At 44.5% G+C, this 27,578-nt stretch overlaps 1 protein-coding gene across 1 annotated transcript in view; it reads right to left on the bottom strand.

Moving 5' to 3' along the window:
* ALDH7A1 (aldehyde dehydrogenase 7 family member A1) overlaps window positions 1–27,062 on the bottom strand; it is a 34,428-nt gene extending 7,366 nt beyond the window's left edge. Inside the window, exons 1-11 of the mRNA XM_083151567.1 lie at window positions 26,803–27,062; window positions 23,336–23,389; window positions 21,215–21,280; window positions 19,883–19,963; window positions 13,882–14,005; window positions 10,803–10,935; window positions 9,898–9,942; window positions 6,031–6,108; window positions 4,913–5,010; window positions 2,674–2,715; window positions 3–97 (exon numbers count right to left, since the gene is read on the bottom strand). Coding sequence (XP_083007693.1) covers window positions 3–97; window positions 2,674–2,715; window positions 4,913–5,010; window positions 6,031–6,108; window positions 9,898–9,942; window positions 10,803–10,935; window positions 13,882–14,005; window positions 19,883–19,963; window positions 21,215–21,280; window positions 23,336–23,389; window positions 26,803–26,994 — 1,008 coding nt within the window. The 5' untranslated portion in view covers window positions 26,995–27,062. The remainder of the gene's footprint in view (window positions 1–2; window positions 98–2,673; window positions 2,716–4,912; window positions 5,011–6,030; window positions 6,109–9,897; window positions 9,943–10,802; window positions 10,936–13,881; window positions 14,006–19,882; window positions 19,964–21,214; window positions 21,281–23,335; window positions 23,390–26,802) is intronic.
* Window positions 27,063–27,578: the final 516 nt, after the last annotated feature.

Raw genomic sequence — 27,578 nt, 5'->3', positions numbered from 1 at the left:
ACCAGGCGCCTGGCAGTGGTGCACCTCTGACCTGCGGTGCCAACCGCCGCAAACAGCACGGATGGGGTGACTAAATTAAGATCAGCGTCATCAAACACTAGGGGGTAAAACAAGGAGGCATTATCAAACTAGTCACTCTTAATAAATATAAAATTCACCCTGACAGTGACAATGTGGTCTCTAAACATGCCTTTATAATAAAATGTATAAATACTGGATATTACTCAATTTTCAGATATTTGGGGTCCCTCTATTAGGGCGAGATGTACGAAGCCTTTAAAAGTGATATAATGGAGAGTGATAAAACTCCAACATAACATTTTTAAAAACACAGCTTTTAACATGGCAGTTAGGAGCTGATTGGCTGCTTGTTTATCACTCCATTTGATAACTTTTCAAGCTTAGTACATCTGGCCCTTAGACGAATAGGAGTTTGGGTCCCCCACCCATACACAATCTCCTGACAAACACAGATACAATCCATATGAGCAAGAGATGCAATGGCTGAAATGTTCTCACCAGGCAATAGGATGTGCAACATTTGTATATCTACGTGTGACACCTCTTTCAAGCATAAGCAAAAATCACGGGATTGAACACACAGCAACCCGGGACTAGCGTATGTCTGAAAGGGTCTTCCCGGGATTTCACTCCCGGACCCTGAGTCACTGAAATAACGGGATGGTACGTCTGAAAGGGGTAATATTTGTGTTGTGCTTTCTGTCTGACTTTGTACATATTTCCAGTAAAAATGTATTTCTGTGCGGTTGTATCCCAGGGTGTCTAGTACACAAGGGCTGGTGAAGAGATAAAATGGAAGGTGATAATGCACCAGCCAATCAGCTGTTTGAAAAATTATTGAGTTAATTGGTTGGTGCGTTCTCACCTTCCACTTTATTTCTACTTGATCTTTTCAACAGGCTTAGTACATCAGCCCCACTGCGTTCGGTTTCTCTATGATCTAAAGATGCACAGTTTAAATAAACTATGGGGGTAAGTTACTCCTTTCAGAGTGTTTGTCTCCTGCTGTGTGGTGTATAGATGCTACTGTAGGTGTATGAGAACACATCTGTAAAATAATCAGATGTATTGCTTACATTTTGATGTAATCCCTAGATCGTATTGTAAAATAAGCTGGGGACTGATGAATAGATCTGTCTATATAACTATTATATACAACATTTCTACTGAAGCTGCTTCTCATTAGTTTATAAATTGCAACCGTGCTGAGATAAAGTGCCATTTTAGTAGAAAATAATTACAGATGTAGCCATGCTCATCAATTCGACTCAGGGTGTGTAGAGCAATACAGTAGTCGCATTGAACCTGGTGGTATGTACTGAGGAAGGATATTCATATTCGAAACACATTTGGCATGCCTTGCCTATCGACTTCCGAGGATTGATTTCAGGTGTGGGACCCCGTGGCATTGGATGACCAGTTCCGGAGCTGGAGTTTACTTTATCACTGGGACTACCGATCAGCCTCCCCCTGTTGCACCTTGGATCTTATTTATTTGCTTTATAAACGACAGTTCTTTGAAAGTGCAAATCTTTATTAAAATGTTATGTTTTTAAACGTTATGCACTATTTGATTTTTTTTGTACTCTTTTTACATGTCAAACAATGGAGGAGAAAAATGTTAATTAATTACTACTGCCTCACCCAAGGAATTACCAGATCAATACAAGTGGATCTTACAATCTATGTTCCCTACCACATGTACACGCACACACAGACATTGTAGGGTTAATTTGTTGGGAGCCAATTAACCTACCTGTATATTTTTGGATTGTGTGAGGAAACCGGAGTACCCGGAGGAAACCCACGCAAGTACGGGGAGAATATACAAACTCCGCACAGTTAGAGCCATGGTGGGAATCCAACCCATAAATTAATTCATTAGGACTGTACCTTGGAATGTCAACATAATCGAATATTTGCTTTTACGGTGCGGTCTGTATATAAAGCAGCAAAACTGTATCACCTGCAGTGACACGGTGACGCTCAGTGAATTTCATGGGTTTTTTTTCTGCCTCTTGTAAATTGTATTCTGCAGTGCCATATCCATTTGCGGCTACTCAGCACTGTACTGTATTTACTGGAGCAATCGCCACCCAGTGGTTAGTCAGTGTAATTACATTCTGTGGATCCACTTACACCTTTAGGCTGGTTTCACACACTCCGGCTCCTGCCGGACGGTGAAATCCCGCACGGCCAGGGAGCCGTGCCGCACACATTAGTTGTGAATGGACACTATTGTGTCCATTCACACGGGACGGCCACGGCCCGGCCACACGGCTGCAGCCGGATCCCACCACTGGAAGGGACGGCTGCCGGGCTGTGGCCATCCCTTCCATGATAAACTACTGTGTGCGGCACGGCTCCCTGGCCTGTGCGGGATTTCACCGTCCGGCAGGAGCCGGAGTGTGTGAAACCAGCCTAAGGTGCCATTCTGATAGAGCAACTGGGATACTGGTATGGTGCGACTGCAGCAATGATGAGTGTAGCTACATCTGTATACACATTTATAAGTACATTACATTAATAGCAAGACTTGTTGTTAGTGCTATTACACAGGACTAAAAGATATATTGACATTAAAGTTTTGGACATAAAGCAAGACATGTATATAATGTAGACACAATAAGGATATCCATTTTCCATTCTTACCAATTATTGCATTGTTTCCCCCAAGTTCAAGTAAATGTCGTCCTTAATAATAAACATAACAAGTTACAAGCAAATTCAGGCAAGAATATATTTTAATTAAAATGCAAGGTACTTCTGTACTTTCATGGCGCCGCGCGTCAGAGTCCCCTTGCGGGGCTCGCTTCGCTCGCCCACGCTGCGGGCTCGGTGGCTCGCTACGCTAATTAAAATCAACTCCATGCACACATGGATAGTGGAGGTATGAACTATCCATGTTGGCATGGCGTTAACTTAGTTTATTTTACTTAATTAGTGGCGAGCGTAACCCGGAAGTACGCCTGGCGCCGTGAAAGTAAAGAAGTACCAAATGCAATTATCTATGTAACGCTCATTTCCTAAACCTTTGAATTGGTGCAAGTATTTCAACACAGCATCAGAGATCCTGTCACCTGTAATGCTGTAGGGTGATTCTACATTACATCTGTAACATCTTAGGGATAGTATTTACGGTGACCTGCTGAAGGCATAAACCCCAGAGCATCAAAGCTTTGTTCATGGATGCTGGCAGTGCACACTTAAACGAAAGCGGGGCTGCAGCGTCGTGTTTAAATCTCGTACCAGAATATCTTTATGCCAGTAATTAAAATGGATTGGTGCTGATCTGAAAATATTGCAAGTGTATACAGTGTAGTAAATACAGATTTCAGCCTCATCCAACAGTGCGGGGATTCAGTTTGACAGAAAAAGGACCCACGATCGCGTAATAACACCTGGGATCAGGAACCAGCTCCCAATCATGTGCTATCGCGACTCATTATCTCAGATTATGTTTTGCGTGCCTGAGGCAGCCAAAGCAGAATTCCCCATAAGTGCCAGCATCGGGCATAATTTTATAGCTATTAACTAATACACTGTACTACATACATACATACATACCATAACAGTAACCATTTTTTCAGATATTTATTTTCGCTTTCATATTTTGGGATACAATCAGGGCTATTTTTGTGCAGGCTCTAGCAGGAACTGTGGCCCTTATTCTAGTTCACTCTCTCTGACAAAATATTTCTTAGATGGACAAAACCATGTGCACTGCAGGTGAAGCAGGTGTAAAACCCCACCCAAATCTAATTATCTCTGCACAAGTAACACCTGCCTCACCTGCAGTGCACATGGTTTTGTCCATCTAAGAAATATTTTGTCAGAAAGAGTGAACTAGAATAAGGGCCACAGTTCCTGCTGGAGCCTGCACAAAAATAGCCCTGGATACAATGATATTTTAGGAAGAAATGTGCGATGGGGCAGATATGTCATTTTCACTACATACCCTAGCAGACTAGTTTATAACTAGCACCAAACCTCAATATGCCATGTAGTGGGTGGCAGTGGCATTTTTTAGCTGAATTTTTGAAGATTTCTAACAGCAACGTTGGTACTCAAATGGTTAAAGCAGTGCTGCTTAACTCCTAATTACTGAGTCCTACTTTGTCAGCAATCACATGTGCCTACCTTTGGCATGGAGTGCCATTAAGTGCCTGCTGGGACGATAATACACATTGGGGCAGATGTATTAAGCCTTAACAAGAGATAAATGCAAGGGTAATAAGGAGAGATCAACATCCAGCCAATCAGCTCCTTACTGACTTTTTTCAAACACAGCCTGTAAAATGGCAGTTAGCAGGTGATTGGCTGGACGTTTATCTCTCTTTATCACCCTTGCATTTATCTCTTGTTAAGGCTTAATACATCTGCCCCATTGAGAGAAAGAATGCACTGTCTCCCATTCCTACCTCCAGGATTTTGACCGTTGTGCTCCTTATCTCTGGAATATTCTACCCCTCCCTATCAGGTTGCCTCCTCCCTACACTACTTTAAACGGGCTCTCAAGACCCACTTCTTCATTAAAAATTTCTCATCCTAACCCTCTGTTTATGCTCACTTCTATCCCTGCTGTTTCGCCCCAGTTTGTCTGCCCCTTCCCATTAGAATGTAAGGCCTAACGAGCAGGGCCCTCTCTCCTTATGTGCTTTTCTTAGAATATATCTCTGCCACTGTTATAATTGCCTCAGTGTCCACTGACCGAACTGACTTTAATTTACCATGTACTTGTCCTACTTTGCATTTGTACTGTAAATCCTTATGTTCTTGTTTTGTTCTTTTGCTCATCTATGTATTGCCAGGCGCTGTGGAATCCTTGTGGCGCCATATAAATTAAAGATAATACTATTGCAATATGTAATAAAAGTTTGCTGCAACTCACCAAATCGCTCTTGAACCTTCAGAGCAACTTGTTTCCCCACGTTTGTGCTGCCAGTGAAGGACACCAGATCTACACGCACATCTTTGGCTATAGCATTACTAGAAAGTACACAAAAAGAAACGTGTAACTCCCAACTAAACAATGATTGCAAATGCATGAAATTGGTGTTTATTTCAGATTAAGTCTTCAAGTAAACAGAAACGTTATAGCAACATAACTGTATTGGAGTCAGTTATTGTATGGATTGAGTGCCGACTCTCTGTAGGATTGTTTCTTTCGGAGGGCACTATGAAAGTTGTATGTGCTGTAAATGTCCTCAATAAAAAGACTTGAGGCTGTAATTGCTGCCAAAAGGTGCATCAACAAACTATTGAGCAAAGGCTGTGAATACTTATGTACAGTATATGTAATTTCTTACACTTGTCATTGTGGGTTATTGTGTGTAGAATTTTGAGGGAAAATGGACATAAAAAACATGAGGAGGTTTGTTTGATACTGCCTACTGGGGGTGGGGTATTCTATCATCGACTGCCCTGTATCCCCCCCCCCCCCCCCCCTTGCCAGCCACCGCATTCTTAATAATCACATATGCTCTAACATATGCGATCATTAACGCAAGGGACAGCTCTTGCAGTAAGAGCTGTCCCTTGCGATGCGGCTCCGGTGCTGGACCTCAGGTCTCAGACCCGGGAGTCCGTCTGCGCATGCACAGAGCACGGCGCCGGCTGCAGGGCATGCTGGGAGGGATCCATAACGGATCCCTCCCACATCGCTGCGGTAAGAAGCCTATAGGCAGGGAATCGCCAGCAGAACTGCAGAGGGGGGACAGAGAATACAGAAATGCAGTTAGGTGGTGATTTGCATACCACAGGAAAGTGCCCATGTTCTAGGCCGATTTTGTCTTCAGTAAATCTGTAATTTGCTAAATAAATCAAAACTCAGTCAGGATCAAAAAACTGATCTTCAGTAAATAGAATTCTTAAAATAATAATTTTAAAAAAAGGAACACCAATTCTATTCTCTTCTTTTCCTAAAATGGTGTTTAATTGCATACAGTATATCATAGGAATCCCTTTCCCTTTACTTTAAACAGTTGTGCAAGGTAAATCCTGACTCACCCAATGTCAGCACCACCACAGGCCAAAGAGCATATTGCACCAGGCAAGTTATTGTCTTCCAGCACTTGAGCAACTATTCTGTAAAGTGTAAACAAAATGATAGTTAATGAAGTGTTGTTGGGATGACTTCACATCACCTCAGCTTGTCAGCACAGATGCTGTTTCACACTAGGCCACAAGCCATGTATTAGTCACAACCTTTTAGCAAAGAACTGTGAACATGCCTTTTTAATTAAATTGAAATTATAACATTCGCACAAGGATGATGCCTGCCATAATGAGCATGTAGAGAGCCTCATAGCGATTGCCCAGCAGCAAAGTGTCCCTGGAAATTGCATTAGTAAAATAAATTAGCTGGGACAATACAGTGTATACAATAAGATGGCAAATAAACGACATTATCCATTTTCTTTTCCTCAAGGTAAAAGGAGACAAACACAACAGCATACCTCCCAACTGTCCAGATTTTCACAGTAACGTCCCTTTTTTTGGGATGCTCCTGCATCCCTCCCTGGGCCAGCAGTGTCCCGCCCCTGTAGGGGGGGCAGTTGTGAGTTCCCCCTGTCACCTATGAATAGATGTTGTGCGCATGCGCACAGCATCTATTCCCGTAGCCAGAGGGGCTGGGGACATGGCCAGCAACTCACAAAGCCGCTGGCCATGCCCTCACAGCGGCAATAGGGGGCATGGTCTCATGAGATTGACAAGATTTGTAGGCCATGTTCCCAAATTCAAGGGGCACGTCTGTGTCCCTCCCTGGGCTATTCGAAAGTTGGGAGGTATGACAACAGTTGTGTATGTAGAAAGTCGTGTTTGATACATAGACGCTGCTTTATAAATGGATTTTTTTTAAAAAGCAATTTATAAGAGGCTTTATAAGTCTGTAAATAAATACTTTCATGCCCAACAAAACATTACATTTACAAGACAATTATACAAAAGATGGGTAGTGATTAAGCGACTTCTAGTTATTGTAGTTATTTAATAAGCCATTAGCCAAATTTCGATCTTCAGCTTTTGCTTGGTTTAGAATAATGCGATCTAGCCGTGTTCACATCAATTACTGTCATTATATATAATTAACACAGCTGCAATGACAAAAATAGCTGATTTTACTTGCTGCATTAAAGAGAAGGATTTTATTCTGAGTCACCAAAACCTGGCGGCAGTACAGTCACAGTGACTTGGTAACACCCAACAGGAGGATCAGACATTATTCATTTCAGGAGGATTTTAAAGACCAGTAGGAGACATTTCTATGGTGGACAAAATCAGAACCTAAATACTGCGCTGCCTGTTGCTAGAACATACTGTAGCTCCGATTAGGCTTTATTACAGTTATAATAACTTATTATTCATATGGCATCACACATTTCCACAGTGCTGTATAAAGCAAACGGTACAAAACAGAGAAAAAAGGTGACAAAGTATCATTTACAGAAATACAATTGTAAGCATAGCTACAGTGTATACATTTAGGGGGGTACTCAATGTTAGTCGTGCTCTCGCAGCCATCTCCCGACGGAGTAGATGGCTGCGGGACCCTATTCAATACTGTCTTCCCCGACAGCATTGAACAGGGGTTCTCGGCAGAACGAGCCCGACATCACAAGCGGTCGGGCTCGTTCTGCCGAGAAAAGCCGGAAATAGGCGAGTTCCTGGCCGGAGCTCGTCTATTTCCGCCCTCAACTCGTGGCCATGCCCCTTTCTCGCCGCTCGGGACATTGAATCCCGACCGTCGAGCTCAAGACGAGCAAAGCGAGAACAGGACAGGGGCACGGCTGTCGAGCTTGCTCGACAGCCGCGCCCCTGACATTGAATACCAACCATAGGCTTAAGCTGGGTACACACTTTGAGATACAGATGGAGCAGTTCTCATTAGAGCTGTTCCTGGCGATTAGGGTTGCTCCTGCTCCAACCGCAGCAACCGACCGGAAGGGGCGCACGTGAGATGCTTGCACGCCCCGTTCCAATGGAGCTCTTAGCCGCCTACCTGCCGCTCCCCCATCTCGCCTGTAGCCCCCCCGCACACCCCCCTAACCCTGCCAGTCTCCCTGAAGCCTGCCAGTGATCCCTATTCCACTCCCTGCTGCTGGATGTCTGAACTACATAATTTGCAGATATATTGCATTGTCTGTGCAGCACAGCCAGTGGCTGATATATCTATAGATATATCAGCCCATCTGGCTCTGTATGGATGGTCTGCTGAACACCAGTACACAGTGGCGGCTGGGGCTGACTTTGCAGCTGAGAGGGCTAATTTAAATGTTTATGACAGAACTGACTAAGTAGGCGATTAGTAAGTGTATATGCTTAATCGGATCAGCCTCTCTGATGACACAACGGCGGGTCTGCCGACATCTCTGTGTAGTGTGTACTCAGCTTTAATAATTAGGTCTAATGGGAGGAATAAACCAGGAGCAGAGATGGCCCTACCCACAAGAGCTTACATTCTTAAATAATCTGCATACATACAAGAAATAAGCAAGGCAACTGTGTGACAATATACAAATAAAGCTGAGTGTGCTGTAGGTGAAAAACCGTTGCTCAATATTGACAAATTAATACCATCTGTTACAAATCAAGCAGCAGTCAGGTGAGGGTACACTCTACCACCACAGTGTAAAGAAAATAAAAAACAAGAATGATTGCTCGAAATGAAACCATTTTTTATTCTAATAGAGGGTACACACTGTGAGATATGCACTATTTTTCTATTCAATTTTGCTTATAGAAGCAAAGTCGAATCAAATAGAAAAATCAAATTGTTTCTTCTACATTTGATGCAGATTCGATCCCAATGCGTGCTCCTGTGTAGTGTAAATCAAGTAGAAAAATAGTCTTGGCAGGCAAGAATATATAGTACAGATCTGTACTACATCGTCAAAATCGAATGTGAACACTAAGCAACCCAGATCCAGATCGAATTGGGGTGGAATAGAAAGTGAAATCTCACTGTGTGTACGCACCTTAAGATAGTATAGATACCTATTGGTAGCTTACCAAATAAAACAATGCACAATTACCATCTCTCTATTCATGCAGATAGTAGTAACTATTGCTAGCCTTACTGACCCTCTGGAAGCATTGACTGTATAAGTACTAATGCTACAGGAAAAATCAAACTCATCTGACTACTACTAACTGTAGCTGACAACTGGAAATATTGATAGAAAAAACACTGGCCTGTACTAATATTATCTATGGTCTTTTACTAATCACATTCATTTAAAATTGAATATTTTATATAATAATGTTCTTATGTATTTTTTATGATATTGGGCGGGATGTACTAAAACGAAAATGCGGTAAAACCCCGGCCGCCTTGTCATTGCCACCTTAAAGTGGCTATAACCTATATCCCGCCGTCCACTGCAGTCTCCTACCCCCTCCCTATCCTCTGTGCTGCTGCTCCTCCCCCAGCAGCATGTCACAGCTGGGGATGTCCTTCCAACTGCAGGGGGGAGGAGGAGATGCCGGGACTGCCGCAGAGCCCAGGAGGTGACAGACACCACACCACAGGTATCGCGGGGGGCCTCCGTCACTGAGCCGCAATGCTAGCCGCATATGTTAGTACATATATGATAGCATCGTGGCGTGAGCGTGGCGAGGGGCAGGGATGTGTGTTCATACATCGCCGCCCCCGCCAAGATGCTAGCGTCTAGAATCCTCAAACTCAATCTTGCATATACATTCATTAGGCTATGAAAATTTACAAACTACCCCAATACAGGGAAAGTATAATTTAATGAATAAATGAATGTTCCAATGTGGTTTTAGAACACACTGTAATACAGTTTAAGAACCAAAAAACCAGCAGAGGCTTAGAGATTTAGTAGATTAATGGCACATGATTGTGTAACTTACTTTGTCACTGCCACACTAGTGAGGGATGTGGTGGGAGCCCCTTTCCTATAATAATAAAAAAAAAAAAAAAAATAAACACACCGTAAAGCATTATTTCAGGTTGGCTTCTCCTCTGGCTCTTTTATTAAACATGTCCTAGTCTCACTCAAGCTTCTGAAATCTTCCTTTCAGTCTACCTTGCCTTGTTTCTTTATTTCCGCTCACTGCTCGAACCTCTTCCAACTGGCTTCCATCCACTAAAATTACCTTCTCACAGCCAAATCCAAGACTCCCTTCTTTCTCTTCCTCCTCATCTGCCTTCAGCATGGTCAACCCCCCTACTCACCCACACTCTGTACTCCATTGGCCTCTGCGATCCTACTTGTTCCTGCTTCAAGTCCTAACTCACCATACATTTGTTATATCATCTCTACTTCTGACTCTATAATACCCTCAATTCCTCTAACTGTAGGTTGACCAAAGGGATGCCCCCCCCCCCCATTATCTTTTCACTTTACACCAGGACTTTCATACCATTTATACACTGACCTATACCCCTCTATCATCATCCATGTCTGCAACCTCCGCTCTGATGTTTGAGCACTTCCTGCAACTTCACTTGGACAAAACCACACTCATTGTTTTTCTCCCTTCCCGATTCCTCTCCCCTCTAAAAATAACATCACCCTCTCTTCTGTCCCCCAAGTCCACTGCTTATTGTCATCTTTGACACCTGATACTAGTGGAGTCGACCGGTACATATTAACTCATGCATGCCAGGTATCTCACTCTGCATGGCATATTGAGGCGAGATATATGAAGACACATCTGTAGTCCGAAAAATCTTCCATCATAAACTACCTAATTAAGCCATTTGTAAAAAGAAGTGCCAAGTACATATAATGAATCGCCAATTACAAGCTTACCATAGACAGACATTTCCACAGATCAGAGCAAGTGCATTGTTCCATCCATATACAGCAACTGGAAAATTGAAAGCAGTAATAATTCCTACCAATCCCACTGGATTCCACTGCTCAATCAGCGCATGCCCAGGTCCTGAAAGAAAAAATGCCAGATGTTCATCTGTATGTAGAGGCCTAATCAGGGCACCACCAGAACACCCTGTAAATTTGCCTATGCGTGTGCATACACAGGACCCATACTGCGCATGTGCAGTATGGGTCCTGCATCATTGTATACACTACAGCTTGCTAAAGGGCCAGATGCACTGAGCTTCAAAAAAGTGATAACATGGAGAGAGAAACAACCAACCAATCAGTTCCTGCCTGATATTTTTCAAACACAGACTGTGACATGCAGGTAGGAGCTGATTGGCTGGCTGTTTATCACTCTTCATTTTATCACTTTTGAAGCTTAGTGCATCTGGCCCAAAGACATCAAGAGACTGAAAGTCTACAGCAGTTTGAGAGCTGTTTTGGCGGTACTTGTGGAGTATCACGGCTCCCACGACCTGCATCGTATGCAGATCGTATGCTAAAAATCGCATCGCATCGCATGTGGCATACGATGGCATACGATGCGATGCTTTACCGATTTTTGACTATTTTAGCTCAAAAATCGTATGCCATCGCATAACATCGTATGCCATATGTAGTGGCATACGATGCGATACGATGCGATGTTTTACCGATTTTTGAGCAAAAATGGTCAAAAATCGGTAAAACATCGGATAACATCGTATGCCATATGTAGTGGCATACGATGTCATACGATGCGATACGATGTTTTACCGATTTTTGAGCAAAAATGGTGAAAAATCGGTAAAACATCGGATAACATCGTATGCCATATGTAGTGGCATACGATGTCATATGATGCGATGCGATGTTTTACCGATTTTTGAACAAAAATGGTGAAAAATCGGTCAAACATCGCATGGCATCGTATGCCATCGATGCGATACGATGTTTTACCGATTTTTGAGCCATTTTAGCTCAAAAATCGTATGCGATCGCATCGGATGCCATACGATGGCATCCGATTTTGCACTGAAATGCATCAGAATGCATTGAAATGTGTATTAAAGTAGTGAAATGCCCCCAAATGCCATTTTTCATAGTGCACCACCCCCACTATCAACGTGAACCCGAAGCGTGGCGAGCGCAGCGAGCCCGCGAGGGGCGGCGGTACGCGTCCTACGACCTTTTCATACCCCCACTATCCACGTCGGCATGGAGTTGAGAATAGAATAGTGTGGCGAGCGCAGCGAGCCACCGAGCCCGAAGCGTGGCGAGCGCAGCGAGCCCCGCGAGGGGCCGCGGATACCTTCACAGCTATACGCGTCTCCTCGCGGGCTTTACAGGTATCCGCGTGCGCTCGCCACACTATTCTATTCTCAACTCCACGCCGACGTGGATAGTGGGGGTATGAAAAGGTCGTAGGACGTGTACCGCCGCCCCTCGCGGGCTCGCTGCGCTCGCCACGCTTCGGGTTGACGTTGATAGTGGGGGTGGTGCACTATGAAAAATGGCATTTGGGGGCATTTCACTACTTAAATACACATTTCAATGCATTCTGATGCATTTCAGTGCAAAATCGGGTGCCATCGCATCGCATCGGATGCCATCGTATGGCATCCGATGCGATCGCATACGATTTTTGAGCTAAAATGGCTCAAAAATCAGTAAAACATCGTATCGCATCGTATGACATCGTATGCCACTACATATGGCATACGATGCCATGCGATTGCATACGATTTTTGAGCAAAAATGCTCAAAAATCGGTAAAACATCGCATTGCATCGTATGCCATCGTATGCCACTACATATGGCATACGATGCCATACGATGGGAGCCGTGATACTCCACAAGTACCGTTTTGGCTCCTGTATTCTAAAATGGAGGTGCGTTGGCTCTGTGGTGGGGATTGCCAAGGCCACAAACCACAAAAGCATGCAGGAGATTTCTTAACTTTTGATTACTGTAAAATGGTTACAGTATGTTGAACGATTCAACAGATTCAGCCACAATGTTATTGCTCTTTAAATATTGATGTACATGTTGACACTTTCTTTAACCAAAAAAAAAAAAAGTTTAATAACGAAGATCTAAGTGACAAAGTGATATTCAAGGCACTCTTATGGTCCAGATTATATCCATGCTTGGCCACAGGGGACTTAATTATTAACTCAGTGAATTTGGCTTGTTGGAGGATGTGTGTTTGGGAACCTCTGGTCTAATGGTTTTATGTTGAGGAACCTCAGTAATAGACAATGACAAAATAATATTGTTTGGATCAGATAGAACTAGAAGCAACCCAAAACACTTGGAAATACTATATATTACACAGCTCAGTTGTTTGGGACACGATAACAAAACAGTAATTTATAGGAGTTTTCAGATCATTATCGAGTGTTTCAGTACCCCCTCCGTGATCCCAGTCCAATTCTCTAAATCTATCACTTACAAGATCCACTTCTTTGTGACGTTTCCTGTCCACACTCAACAAGTCTAGCACTGCATTTTAGAGCGTCAGTGTGTACCCGAAGAAGAGAGAATGCTGAGACAATCACTTCATAATGGGGTGAAAGATATACTGTAATCTGCACTGGTGGAACTTCCCAGCTGAGAACCCATATAAACAGTGAAAGTCTGAAAAGGTGAAAGGATACCAATTTGCATGGTATCATGGCAGGGGCGGAAACTGGGCTATTTCTGGTGGGCCAGCCCAAAACTCCTTAAAAATGGGCCGACCGGGCCACGACACTTTGCACACATCCAAAATGGCTGCAGGAGGGCTGCTGCGCATGCGCGATAGCGCACTGCACCTCCCATCAGTCTACAAGTGCAGCGGCAGCAGGCTCCCAGCTCCCGTTCCCCCATCAGGAGCCGGCAAAAAGCAGCAGGGGACCCCCCCCTCCATTACAGATACAACGCCCCCCCCCCCATCCCAAATTACATCCGCTGACCCCCCCGGGATGCTGCACGATTGTTTTCCTGGATTGAAGTCCCAATCTGCCCCTGTATCATGGTTCCTTACTTTCTGATGGCAATATAGGTCCTCCAATAATACGTGAAAGGCCAACAGCATAATCACATATATCAACGTATTCTTGGACCTCTCCAACTCCTTCTACTAAGATCTTTCCCATCTCCAAGGACTCCTGAAAATAAACGTCATTCACATATCTAAATGTATACATGGAGGCGATCACATTACCTGGTGAAGACAAATGAGCAAACAGTAGAAAAATATAAAAATATTTGGTACTCTTTACCTAGAAGGGCGCCCATCGTGGCCATCTCGGGCATTGAATGCACTAAAAAATCGGGTGCGATGCGACCGACGCCCGCGATTTCCCATAGGGAACAATGTTAAATGTCTCAATTGACCCGATTTTCCTGTTCAATGCCTCAATTGACCCGATTTTCCTGTTCAATGCCTCAATTGACCCGATTTTTCCATAGGAAACAATGTTAAATGGGCCACAGAGGCCAAATAGGCACCCTGAAGTGTGAAATGGCCACCCCAATTGTTAACGCCACCCCACGATCAACGTCAACCCGAAGCGTGGCGAGCCCGCGAGGGGCGGCGGTACGCGTCCTACGACCATTTCATACCCCCACTATCCACGTCGGCGTGGAGTTGAGAATAGAAAGTGTGGCGAGCGCAGCGAGCCACCGAGCCCGAAGCGTGGCGAGCGCAGCGAGCCCCGCAAGGGGACGTGGATACCTTTACAGGTATCCGCGTCCCCTCGTGGGCTTCACAGCTGTCCGCGTGCGCTCGCCACGCTTCGGGCTCAGAGGCTCGCTGCGCTCGCCACACTTTCTATTCTCAACTCCACGCCGACGTGGATAGTGGGGGTATGAAAAGGTCGTAGGACGCGTACAGCCGCCCCTCGCGGCCTCGCTGCGCTCGCCACGCTTCAGGTTCACGTTGATCGTGGGGTGGCGTTACCAATTGTGGGGGACATTTCACACTTCAGGGTGCCTATTTGGCCTCTGTGGGCCATTTAACATTGTTTCCTATGGAAAAATCGGGTCAATTGAGGCATTGAACAGGAAAATCGGGTCAATTGAGACATTTAACATTGTTCCCTATGGGAAATCGCGGGCATCGCGTCGGTCGCATTGCACCCGATTTTTTAGTGTATTCAATGCCCGCGATTTTTTACTAACGATGTCCACGATCAAAATCGTGGGCGCCGTTCTAAGTAAAGAGTACCAAATATTTTTTAGTCAAAAGTTGTTTTAAGTAATGTTTAATTACACGATTTATAGCATAATAAAATGGCTATAATGCTAGACAGGTGAAAAAAATAAAACATCTCTATATAACTGCTTATTTGCCAAAGCCCAACAAAGGGGTTTATTTACTAAAATGGGAGTTCTATTGAAGATGGGAAGCTGCCCATAGAAACCGATCAGAATCTACTTGTGTGTTGAACTACACATCCCATCACACTCTGCATCAGATTTAGGGGGAGATGCACTTACATTCGTGCCGGATTATGTTTTTTATCGCAATGTTTCCGCCTCAGTTACGCGCCGATATTGTTTCCAGTTTCTCTATATTCTGTAATGTTTTTATCACCGCCTTCACTTTGCGTTAAAGCACCCATCCGCGGTTTTTTTTGTTTGTTTGTTTTTTAACTGCTCATGTACTCCCCAGCTCACCGACACTCCCCCGTAATGGCAACAGCACTAGGAAGTGGGTTCATGACTGCAGCCAGCCCACTGCTGCTCTCTCTTCCCCGGTGAGGAGTGCCTGTTCCCCGCAGCAGCCCAGCTCCTACTGCTCTGTCTCAGCCTCCCCCGCTGCTGGATGATTCAAATTTACCTAATATCGCGACCATCAGGTGGCGATTAATTAACATGAATAAACACAGCGCTGGGTCTTTGTGCATACCACATGTGCGGAACAGCTGTATGTTCCTATGGAGACCCGACGCCATCACGAAGGAGAGCGGAATGCGGAACTGCAAAGAACGCACTTCTGCTAAAGATGCTTACAGCATACGCGATCCTGACAACGGCACCGATAACAACGCAGCAGTAAGTGATAGTGCATCCGCCCTTAGCATGGCCAAATAGCAAAACTGAAGCAGAGCATGCTGGGATGTGTAGTTCAACAACAGCTGGAGTGTCAAGGTTAGCCATCAAGGTTCTAGAAAATAATAGATAGACTTGTTTGTTACCCATAGCAACACCCCCATCTTCAATAGAACTCCCATCTTGGTAAATAAACCCCAATGTCTTCAGATAACAAAAATATGCATCTGCTTAGGGAATTAAATGAACTATAAATTGCTTGTGATAAATATTTATTATGGGTGGTGTGTCCTCAAAATTAGGATTTCTGGGATTAGGCATGCACACACACTATATGGGCTGGAAGCAGAACAACCAAATCACTGAGCAAAGTGGTCACACACATAAATTGTTAGAGTTCTCTGATCTGTGGCTACAAAACAGGACTGCAGATTTATTAAGCTCGGTGAAGTGATAAGTGTCTGGTTTTTATCACCAGCCAATCAGATCCTTACTGTGAAGTTACAGGCTTGGTTTGAAAAAGGACGGTAGGAGACGATTGGCCGGTGATAAAACCCAGACAATTTTTCACTTGACCAAGCTTAATAAATCTACCCCTCAACACTAACCCGCACAACACTAACACCCGCAGGACATCAAAGCTTCCCCCACCCCTACCGCTGGAGGATCGGTAGGGGGCCCCAATACATTACTATGCCCAGGGGTCTACACTGCTGCTGACGCGTATGTATGTATAATTATTTTTTTTTAATTATTATTATTATTATTATTATTATTATTTTTTATATATTTGGTCTATCTATAATACTTTAACTGACCCGGCATATACTGGGTCACCTAAGTGTCCATCTCCGTGCTTTGCTCCGCCCCTCTGGAAACCCCCTTCTGAAAATCCTGCGTTTGCCACTGCACTGGGGACTTTTTCAAGGTGTCCAGATATAGACGTCCTTCCGGCTGCAGGGGGGAGGAGGCGGCGCCGGGAACAGTCTGCTTAGCTGTCCCCAGCGTGAGGGGAGAGGCAGGTGGCAGGGAGATGACGGAGACCCCCGCACACCACAGTACAGGTATCGAGAGGGGGGGGGGCTCAGTCACCGCACCGTGATGCCAGCCGCCTATGTTAGTACGGTACTTGTTTCCTAGCACGGCCACCATCGGGGGTAATCGTGTACCTTAACTTAAGGTACAGGATTACCCCCGACGGACCCGATTTCCTTTGAAATCAGGTCCATTTTGCCGGCAAAGGCAAAATCGGGTCCATCGCGAATTTCCCATAGGGTTCAATGTTAAAATATTTTTAACATTGTAATCGCGTTCATCGCGTCGGTCTTGTGCCATTATAATGGCACAAGATGCGATGGACGCGATTAAGCACATTTTACATAGCTAACAATGGGAAATGGGCCAATATGGCCCATTTCTCATTGTATATGCACTCCGCCCCATTGTGGACGTCACCCCACGATTGACGCCAACCCGAAGCGTGGCGAGCGTAGCGAGCCCGCGAGGGGCGGCGGTATACGTCCTCCGAACTTTTTATACCCCTACTATCCACGTCGGCGTGGAGTCGAGAATATAAAGTGTGGCGAGCGCAGCGAGCCACAAGCATGGCGAGGGGACGCGTATACCTGTGAAGTTATACGCGTGCGCTCGCCACGCTTCGGGCTCGCTGCGCTCGCCACACTTTATATTCTCAACTCCACGCCGACGTGGATAGTAGGGGTATGAAAAGGTCAGAGGACGTGTACCGCTACGCTCGCCACGCTTCGGGTTGCGTCAATCGTGGGGTGCCGTTGAGGGGGTTAAAATTGGGGTCTGGGGAGACTTTTACATTGAATCCAATGTAAAGTAGGGTCCCAAGGACCCTATTCACATTTCAATCAATGTAAAAATCGGGACAATCGCGTCGGTCGCATCGCATGCGATTTGGTCGCATGCGATGCGATAGACCCGATCATCGGTGTGGCCGTTCTAGGAAACAAGTACCATTAGTACATATGCTTGGCATCACGGCGGGCAGGCGGCGATGTATTTTAATACATCCCGCCCTTACAACTTGGGCACTTTAATACCAGGGGGTCTTTTTTTCAATAATTTTTTGAGGCATTAGGTCTTGAAATTGTAACCTGAAGTATTATAGTGATATTAGGTATTATAGTTTTAAAATTATAATCTGAAGTACTGTATGATGTTTTCCCTACAAATAGATTCACTACACTTTTGTATTTTTTTTAAGGATAAATTTATACATACAGAATAGGTGAAGCCTTCCGGGGAAAGAACCGGATAACAACCAAGGTTACTTAGCAACCGCACAAACATATACAAAGCCGGAGAAACTCGCCACCTGGAAATGACGTATCGGCATTCTCTTGCTAAGACAGATGTGATGTAAGGGAGGAAATGCCTGCTGCGTCAGAGCCCCGACATGCACCATGGTTACCCCGGATGCCGATTACCTAATACGGCAATGACAAGTCCCGTAATTGCGCAAAGGACTATGGGACATGTAGTTTTCACTCTAATTAGAGTCCTGCGTGATTGCAGGAGATGGACTACAGACTATACATATAAAACGGGCATGTCCCAACTATGGCCCTCCAGCTGTTGTGAAACTACAATTCTCATCATGCTTTGCCACAGTTTTGCTATTAGGGAATGCTAAAATGATGGCAAGGCATGCTGGGATGTGTAGTTTCACAACAGCTGGAGGGCTACAGTTTGGACATGCCTGATATAAAAGATTCATCTGCACAGTATCTGGACATCTGGAAAAAGTCCCCAGTGTGGACAAGAAACGCGTTGTGAACATTTGCATTTAAATTACCAGGAAACAGGAGCCGGTGACCAATGAAACAGGAGGTCCAGCTGATTGCCACTTTGGAACTACAGTTCATGTCTATGTGGAACTGCTTTAACCCAGTTCCCTGCTATTCAGTAATTACCAGCATTTACCTCCATATGAAACCTGTTACTATGCACTTTATTTAATTGCCTTTTCCAGCATTTTTAAACTTGTTACATTATGGATATTTATTTTAATTGTCATTAAATTGTATGTGAAATGTACTTCACTATGATATCCTATTTCTTTTATATATTACACCTGTGTGAGAGAAAAATAACCGCATTGAAGACTCCAGATAGGTTGTGTTCCAATATTTGTTCCAATATTTGTTTTTCATTTCATTGACTGTCTTGTACTAGATAATGCACAACGATCTTCTGATTTCTTGCTATGCTATCATACAATACTTGTATAACTACAATAATTGTTTTTGTCTATGGCTTAGCAGTAAGGGACAGACACAGGGTCATTTAGGGTCAGGAAAGTATCTAAAACATGACCAGGACAAGAAAATGGGCAGCAGACACCGCACCATAAACTTTCTGTGTCCAGTATACACAGAGCTAGCCACAAATAATCCAAGGGCATGCTACATTATAGCTGCAGTCAACATGTTTTCATGATGCCCATAAACATGGACAGGAGCGTAAACCCACATGACTGGGTCAGTAATAATCACATCAGTCCCCATAGCCGGAAATTCTCAAATCATAACTGGTACTATAGGCATAGAGCTAAGGTAGACATCTTGTTTAGGCCCTGCTGATAATCAATGTTGGGTGACCGAACCACAACTAGAACAGCTGCACTATTACTGGACTATGGTCCAGATTCTCTAAGATTTAAAAGTGATAAAATGGAGAGTGATAAACAGCCAGCCAATCAGCTCCAGGCTGACAGTCTGTGACATGGCAGGTAGGAGCTGATTGGCTGGCTGTTTATCACTCTCCATTTTATCACTTTTAAATCTTAGAGAATCTGGCCCTATCAGAGACAAGGACTGTCAGCAATCGCTTGCTGACGACAATAATAGTAACATTTGCTTGTATTTACTGGCAAGCAATTTGATTCAGCCCAAGCATACAACCAGCAGTACTGCACGTCCCTGTGTCATTCATGCTGTTGTGTTGTCAGTTTACTTTACCAGGTGTCCTAATAGCTTTATCTTTTTTCTAAGAGCATCCCCGATTTGTCGCACGATCTCCCCACGTTTAGGAGCAGGAATCTTTAAAAAATAAAAAAGACAACAGATTATTTGTAATCACATAATAGCAAAAATTATTTTCTAAAATCGCTCTAAATGAACAAATAGAGAATATAAAACGCTTCTACCACGTGGACAAATCGCATTAATACGGGATACGGTCATTAGGTCAACAAGCATTGGGTCGAGGTTGACAGGGCATTAGGTCAACATGGACGAGGTCGACAGTCAAAAGGTCGACATGGGGTTTTTCACTGTTTTTTTGAGACGACATGTGCCGACAGGCAGTATTTCATGCCCTACCATCCACTAGGGCATGGTGGGAGAATAAAATAGTGTGCCGAGCATAGCAAGGCACTGTGCCCGAAGCATGGCGAGTGCATCGAGCCATGCAACGAGATGCGGTGCTACGTTTCAGTGTCCATGTTGACTGTCGAAATCCAGGTTAAAAAAAAAAACTGTGAAAAACCTCATGTGGACCTTTTGACCTTGCCCATGTCCACCGGCACCTAATGTTTGTGTCAATCTAATGACCTGTCGACCATTCTCTTGTAGACCTAATGATCTATACCCATTAATACAGTAATAAACATTATAGCTTTATGCTACAATGTATTAGGCTTTGTGACATCTAATATCCACATCATTTACAGCAGGGAGTGGATAAGGGCACATATGCATTTCTGTAAAAGGACATGACACTATGAAAGTCCTCAGTATGGTGCTGATGAAGAATATATACCAAAACCAGCAGCAGGCGATGGCCGGTGTAAGTGCCAGAATCATGCACAGTCACATACGGAATGCGAGTGCACATTTGTCTGAGTATTACTCAGTAGTACTGTGTGTGACTGGCCCTCAGCTGGCTGCCATGTTTCTCCTCACTAGTACAGGTTCCCTTCACTGACCATGTATTCCCTCATGAAAGGCTTTCAAAATGATTCATGCAATCACAGGTATATGAGGAGCTTCTCACTTTTGTCACATGACAGAAAAAAAAAGTCTTCCTATAGAAGTAAAAAGTACCTCAGGTCTCTGATGCGCATTAACATCCAGGTCCCCAGAGATGACCACAAGTCAAACATCAGAGACCCAACTGGTAATTTGCATGAAATAAGTGCTGGTCACCAAGCACATGGGAATAGTTTTATGTAAGTGCCCTGGTATTCCTCACAAGCCCACCCCTTTGTGTAAACTCTTCTCTAACAGTCACAAGATAAAAGATATAGGCGGATTTGGCTTTCCTTTTCCATCCGCCATGATTATACTTACATCTGCCCATATTTGCCAGGCTTTCTTTGCCTTGGTAACGGTTTCATTGTACTCTTCAAGAGTGGCCTAAGTAAAACAAAAAATACAACAGGCATAGATCACAACAGCCAAGAAGAGAACTAAAGAATATATTACAAGTGTTCATTGTCCAACCCCAATCACACCAAAGAGCAGAACCAATGGTCTATGGTAGTCCCACTCTATCCATTCCAGGAAATTCTAATATACAAATACAGGGGAACTGCATTCTAACCACTCCGGTAATATTTGGAGTTCAGCCGGTCAGGATAACTCCGTCAAGTTGTATTATATGTGCAATACTTGCCAGACTTGTGAACCCTTATATGTTTTTAAATTCACTATTAAATAACTGGGTACTTGTTTCCTAGCACGGCGCCAGCGATAAAAATGGTATGCATCGGGTCCTAAAAAAAAAATCGCATCGATCGCATGCAATCGACGCGATTTTTACATTGGCCCCAATGTTAAATGCCCCCCAGACCCCAATTTTCATTGTATCCCTACTCTGATGGGTCAAATGGCCCCCCCCCCCCCCCCATTGTTAACGCCACCCCACGATGAACGCCAACCCGAAGCGTGGCGAGCGCAGCGAGCCCGCGAGGGGCGCCGGTACGCGTCCTCCGACTTTTTCATACCCCCACTATCCACGTCGTCGTGGAGTTGATTTCATATAGTGCAAGCGCAGCGAGCCACAAGCGTGGCCAGCTCAGCGAGCCCCGCAAGGGGACGCACATTACTTCACAGGTATTACGCGTCCCCGCGCATTACGCGTCCGCTCGCCACGCTTCGGGCTCAGTGGCTCGCCACACTATATAAAATCAACTCCACGCCGACGTGGATAGTGGGGGTATGAAAAGGTCGGAAGACGCGTACCGCTGCGCTCGCCACGCTTCGGGTTGGTGTTCATCGTGGGGTGGCGTTAACAATGGGGGGGGCATTTGACATACAAATGACGCATCAGGGTGGGTATACAATCAAAAATCGGGTCCAATGGGCCATTTAACATTGTTCCCTATGTAAAATTATTATAATGGCACACAATGCGACCGATGCGATGGACCCGATTCTACATAGGAATTTAACATTGAATACAATGCATTCAATGTTAAATCACGTCGGTCGCATCGCATACGTTAAGTTAAGGCATTCGATGGATGCGATTTTTTAATTGTCAGGAAAAAGGCTAAAAATAGCCCAAAATCATACATTTTCTCCAGCACCCCATAGAGTTGTGCAGGGAAATGTGCAATATTGGGGTAACATCATTTTCAGTAACACGCCATCTGTACTGCGCAACATTGAACTTCTGGTAATTTGCATGCAAAATATCTCCACTCATCTCTTCAAATGACTGTCAGTTTCTAATTGGGATGCACTGTACATAAAGCGATATGTGAAACATTTAGGGACAGATGTATCAAGCTTCAAAAAGTGATAAACTGCGGAGTAGCCAGCGATCGCTGAAGAGTTGCCATGCACATGTGCACAGCATCCCTTCAGTGCAGGGAGGGAGGTAGCCAATTGCTACCCTGTTGCTCGGGGAACACTGGGCACGCCCCCCAAAGAGCCAAAAACAAGGGGTCCCAACGCCAGGCCACGCCCCCTCTATTCAGGACCACACTCATCCCCCTCACAGCTCTTCCCCCTTTCGGACTGGCTGAGCCTTCGGCTCGGCAGGTCCCTATTTTAATTAGCCAGAAGTTGGGAGGTATGCAGCCCTCCTCTCCTGCACTTCAATTACAGCTCTGTCCTACTCAGCGACCGTCTGTATCCACATCTCCTCTCACTGGTAACCGTACATCTCTACCAATGGCAGCCCACCCCTAGTAATACACCAATTACGCCTCAGCTTTCTTACATCTCAGCTGTTCTGTGTGCTGAGAATTGTGGTTATCTGTGCTCAGAGATTAACTGGGGCTGCTTTTCAACCCTGGCATTTGAGTGAGTGCGTGTATGTCACAAGGAACGTGGACACTGTTCATGGAGTAGCACCACCAGTCATCCTTGTGGCCTGGCCTTGCGACATGGCCCCAACTTTCTTGGGTCAGGCACGTAGTAATAATAATAATAATAATAATAATAATAATAATAATAAATTACCTGTCTAACTCTGGCAATTGGTGAATTGTTAGCTGGACAATATGAGGTTATGACCTGAAATAAAATGAAATATTTGAATAAATAATTAACAAACATTTAAAGACTGTAAATGGGAAATAAATGTTATTCTGCTCTTTAAATCCATCCAATCATGTTGATGGCATCAGTTGAGGGCATTGTTTTTAATAATAAATAGCCTTCATATTGTAGATTACATTTAGACATCACATTGGATGTAATGGTTTTCTACACCTGCAAGTTCTCAGCAAAGACCAACCGCATGGTTTTCAGGAGATAGCAGAGTAGCTGCCAAAGACCATCTTTCTATATGGTATTCTGTAAGTGACTAAGGGCCAGACGCACTAAGCTTCAAAAGTGATAAAATGGAGAGTGATAAACAGCCAGCCAATTAGCTCCTACCTGCCATGTCACAGACTGTGTTTGAAAAATGTCAGGTAGGAGCTGATTGGTTGATTGTTTATCCCTCTCCATTTTATCACTTTTGAAGCTTAGTGCTTCTGGCCCTAAGAGGGGTATTATCAGAGGTTGGAGAGGGATAAAATACGAGTTTTGATAAATACCCCTCTAAATTCATACATGTTATGTGGCAGTTATGTTCATGGTAATGTTTCCACTTGTTAATACTAACATGGCCAACCTTGTTCTCTACAGTTATTTAGAAACCATGCCCAAAAGTGAACTCTAAACTATGCAGACTCAGCAACTATTCATTAACTTTAAGCAATGATTTTCTGCATTTACAGGTCGCAACCAGCAAAGGCTAAACATGTCTGTTCATCACTTAGCAAAATATCACGTGATTTTACTTGAGAATTACAGATCACAATAAGTGGTGCAGCAGAACATGTGCATTTTATTTAGGAATATACTGTATGTAAAATCAAGCACCCTGGAAAGTTGTATCAGTTACATTATACTACAAGGTCTCATACAAAAGCAATAATTCACTACTAGTATATTTATTAAAGCTTTGAAAAGGGGTTTATCCAATTATTGCTGATATTTCCGAAAGTCAGAAATACATCGGCACATTTCTCAGATAATAGGTGTTCAATCTTTCCGACGGGCGGATAGCCATGGGATCAGCAAAAACGTCAGCAAACTCGACAAATTAGAATAAGTTTTTACAATGCAGATTCGGCTTTTAAAAAAGTTGAATCTGCATTGACAAAAAACAACTGATACATTTTCGAATTTGTGGCCGTTTTCGGCAATCCACGGCCGCATTGAATAGGTGAGTACCGATATTTCTGCCTGACTGAATTATCAGAACACATTGAATACCCCCTAAGAGTGAAAACTGGGGATGTTGCTCACAGCAACCAATCAGATACTGTCTATGATTTTCTAGGGGTTCTGGACGCGGTCCCGACAGTCATTTACCCGACGTCAGGATCCCGACTGTCAAAACACTGACAGACAGGTGCCCGACGGCCACCCACTATTTTCCCTCGTGGGGGGTCCACGACCCCCATAGAGGGAGAATAGAATAGGTGGCGAGCGTAGCGAGCCACAGTGCCTTTGTTGCGCTCACCATGCAGTCAGGATCCTGACGTCGGGCTAATAACTGTCGGGATCCCGACTGTCGGAACCCTATACCACACCCATTTTCTAGGGATGCAATAGAGAAATTAAACCTAGAATTTGATTGGTGCTATGGGAAACATCCCAACTTTTCATTTTTAGAAACTTTAGTAAATTTACCCCCTAGTGGTATAAGGGGAAATGCATTAACAATAGGGGAAGTTCAATGGGTACAGTATCCATATTAAATATACATTTCCAGAATACACTGTTTTGCAGCAGGTGCCGCTAAGGGCTTGTTCTGTACAGGGCAACCCAAAGGCTTCACAGAAACTCCTATCAGGGGTGTAGCCAGACATTTGTGGACCACGTAGCAACATTCTGAAGGGGCTCTATATAATTTTAGGCCCATAGAAGTACCCTAGCTCATGTTAAACCACCAGTTCATATTACCCCCTAAGGCCGGTTTCACACACTCCGGCTCCTGCTGGACGGTGAAATCCCGCACGGCCAGGGAGCCGTGCAGCACACATTAGTTGTGAATGGACACTATTGTGTCCATTCACACGGGACGGCCACGACCCGGCCACACAGCTGCAGCCGGATCCTGCCACTGGAAGGGACGGCTGCCGGGCTGTGGCCATCCCCTCCATGATAAACTACTGTGTGCGGCACGGCTCCCTGGCCGTGCGGGATTTCACCGTCCGGCAGGAGCCGGAGTGTATGAAACCGGCCTTATAGTTTCCTCAGTTCATAATATGTAAAACAGTAGTGCCTTCAGTCCACATTATGCCACACAGGAGGGAAGGCCCAACTCACTTCTACCTGCTGGATATTTCTTAATGCAAGTAATTCCACTTTGAATAGAGATCTTATTTATTTAGACACACTGGGCCTGATTCAGAGTCAACAGCAAACATTTGGTGGGAACGGATTCAAAAGGGGAGGTTACAGGAGGGTAGCTAGAAAAACGCAGGCATGTCGGGTTTCCTCAGCGTGCAAAATAGTACAAAGCTGGAGAGGCACCCATAGCATAGGGTTGCTCAGAGGATAGATGGAGCAACCAAAAACACACCTGAGATGGCAGGAATTCGTTCTGATGTCGGCACCAATCCCTGTTCCTCCCAGTGCATACCCATCTTAAGCCTCTAAGCTCTATAACAATGGCTCCCTTACATCCACCATAACTACAGCATTACCTCCTATTCCTTAGGCTTTATCTAGGGACATAAACGGAGATAAAAACATGGACGGTAAGATTTATTTGATCTATAGTTTAAGATCTGCATCTAACCAACAAAAAAAAAAAAAAGTCGTGTTCAGCAAAGTAATGCTGGACCAGATGCACCACTGATGTGTAATACTAGCAATGAGTCACATCTGCAGAATCATCATCGCCTTCTAAATTATATTACCTGTAGATCTTATGTGGCCAAACGAAAGTGACAGCTACAATATTTGCTTTAATAATAGCATTGTGGGTCATTATATATTAGGATGAATAGATGTTTACAAGAACAAAGCTGATGACCTGCCAATATGTACACATGTCATGTAGAAGTGCACTGCCTATTACTGGGCAGTAAATGTGGTGGTACAGTTCACTCCACCATGGGTGCACACTAGACTTTAATATACATTGCACTAGTTACTCAGAGCACTGAAGTCCAGAGAGCACGTGTCCTGGAAGCAAACTTGCAGCCACAGCAAGCAGGGATGCGCTAATCATTAGTCTAGCTGAGGGATGTATAATAAATAATCCTGTAGTAAAGCGGTTATACTGCAAAGAGGATGGTGACATGACTTGTGCCCGTGAGCCAGGGTTCCATATCGTGTGCTGCACAGAACGTACAGTACGTGTACTTTAGGCATCTATCCAACCCTTGTGTAAGTTGGAGCCACAGCCAGGGCAGCACACATACCTCTCCTCTGCCTCCCCAGGCTCCGTTGTACACACCATCGTTCTCCTCCTTCAGTCCCAAGTCTTTAAGCCATGAATACTGTGGTTGGTTAATTAGCAGAGTGGACATAGCTGCAGCCTGTCTACAGCAGGAATGGAGGATTCTCCTCCTCAGCAGGAAATGTCTGGATATAGGAAGGGTGAGCTGCAGCATGGTGAGAACGGGCTAGGATGCAGCTGCTGGGGAGAGCAGGAACAGGCAGACACACCTCCCGCCTCCGCAGCCTGTGATTGGTGGTAGAGGTTTATCCCACCCCAGTGCTGTCACTGCAAATATAGCTCAGCTCCCGGGGCTACTGCCACCTGCTGCCTACTGGCTGCATTGCTCTCTGACAGCAATCTGTGTGGCATCCCTCTTATTATAATGTTCTGTCACTGTATGTGCCAGTGTGTGGCACATTGTCTTATTGTCAGTGTTCCAAATATACCACGTGACGTGAGGAGGATGTGACACAGTGCTACTGGAGGACGTATACAAAAAAATGCAATGATGTTCGGCTAAGATTTTGTCTTTGCATATAGGAAGTATTAAAAAAAATACTGTAAGACTTCCTTTATTTTCCTTTGCTATTAGCACTAATGATGGTGTTTATCGCTGTATGTGAAGCACACTTGGGGCGAGATTCTCTATCACAGAAATGCGGTAAAAACCCCGTTATCGGGGTTTTTACCGCATTTCTGTATTCTCTAACCCCCCTTCGCAGTGTCAGCGCTGCGGAGGGAATCGCCAGAAAAAGC

The sequence above is a fragment of the Crinia signifera genome, chromosome 1, assembly GCF_055691185.1.
Source record: "Crinia signifera chromosome 1, ASM5569118v1, whole genome shotgun sequence".
Lineage (NCBI taxonomy): Eukaryota > Metazoa > Chordata > Amphibia > Anura > Myobatrachidae > Crinia > Crinia signifera.
This window is presented reverse-complemented; position numbering and strand designations above follow the sequence as displayed.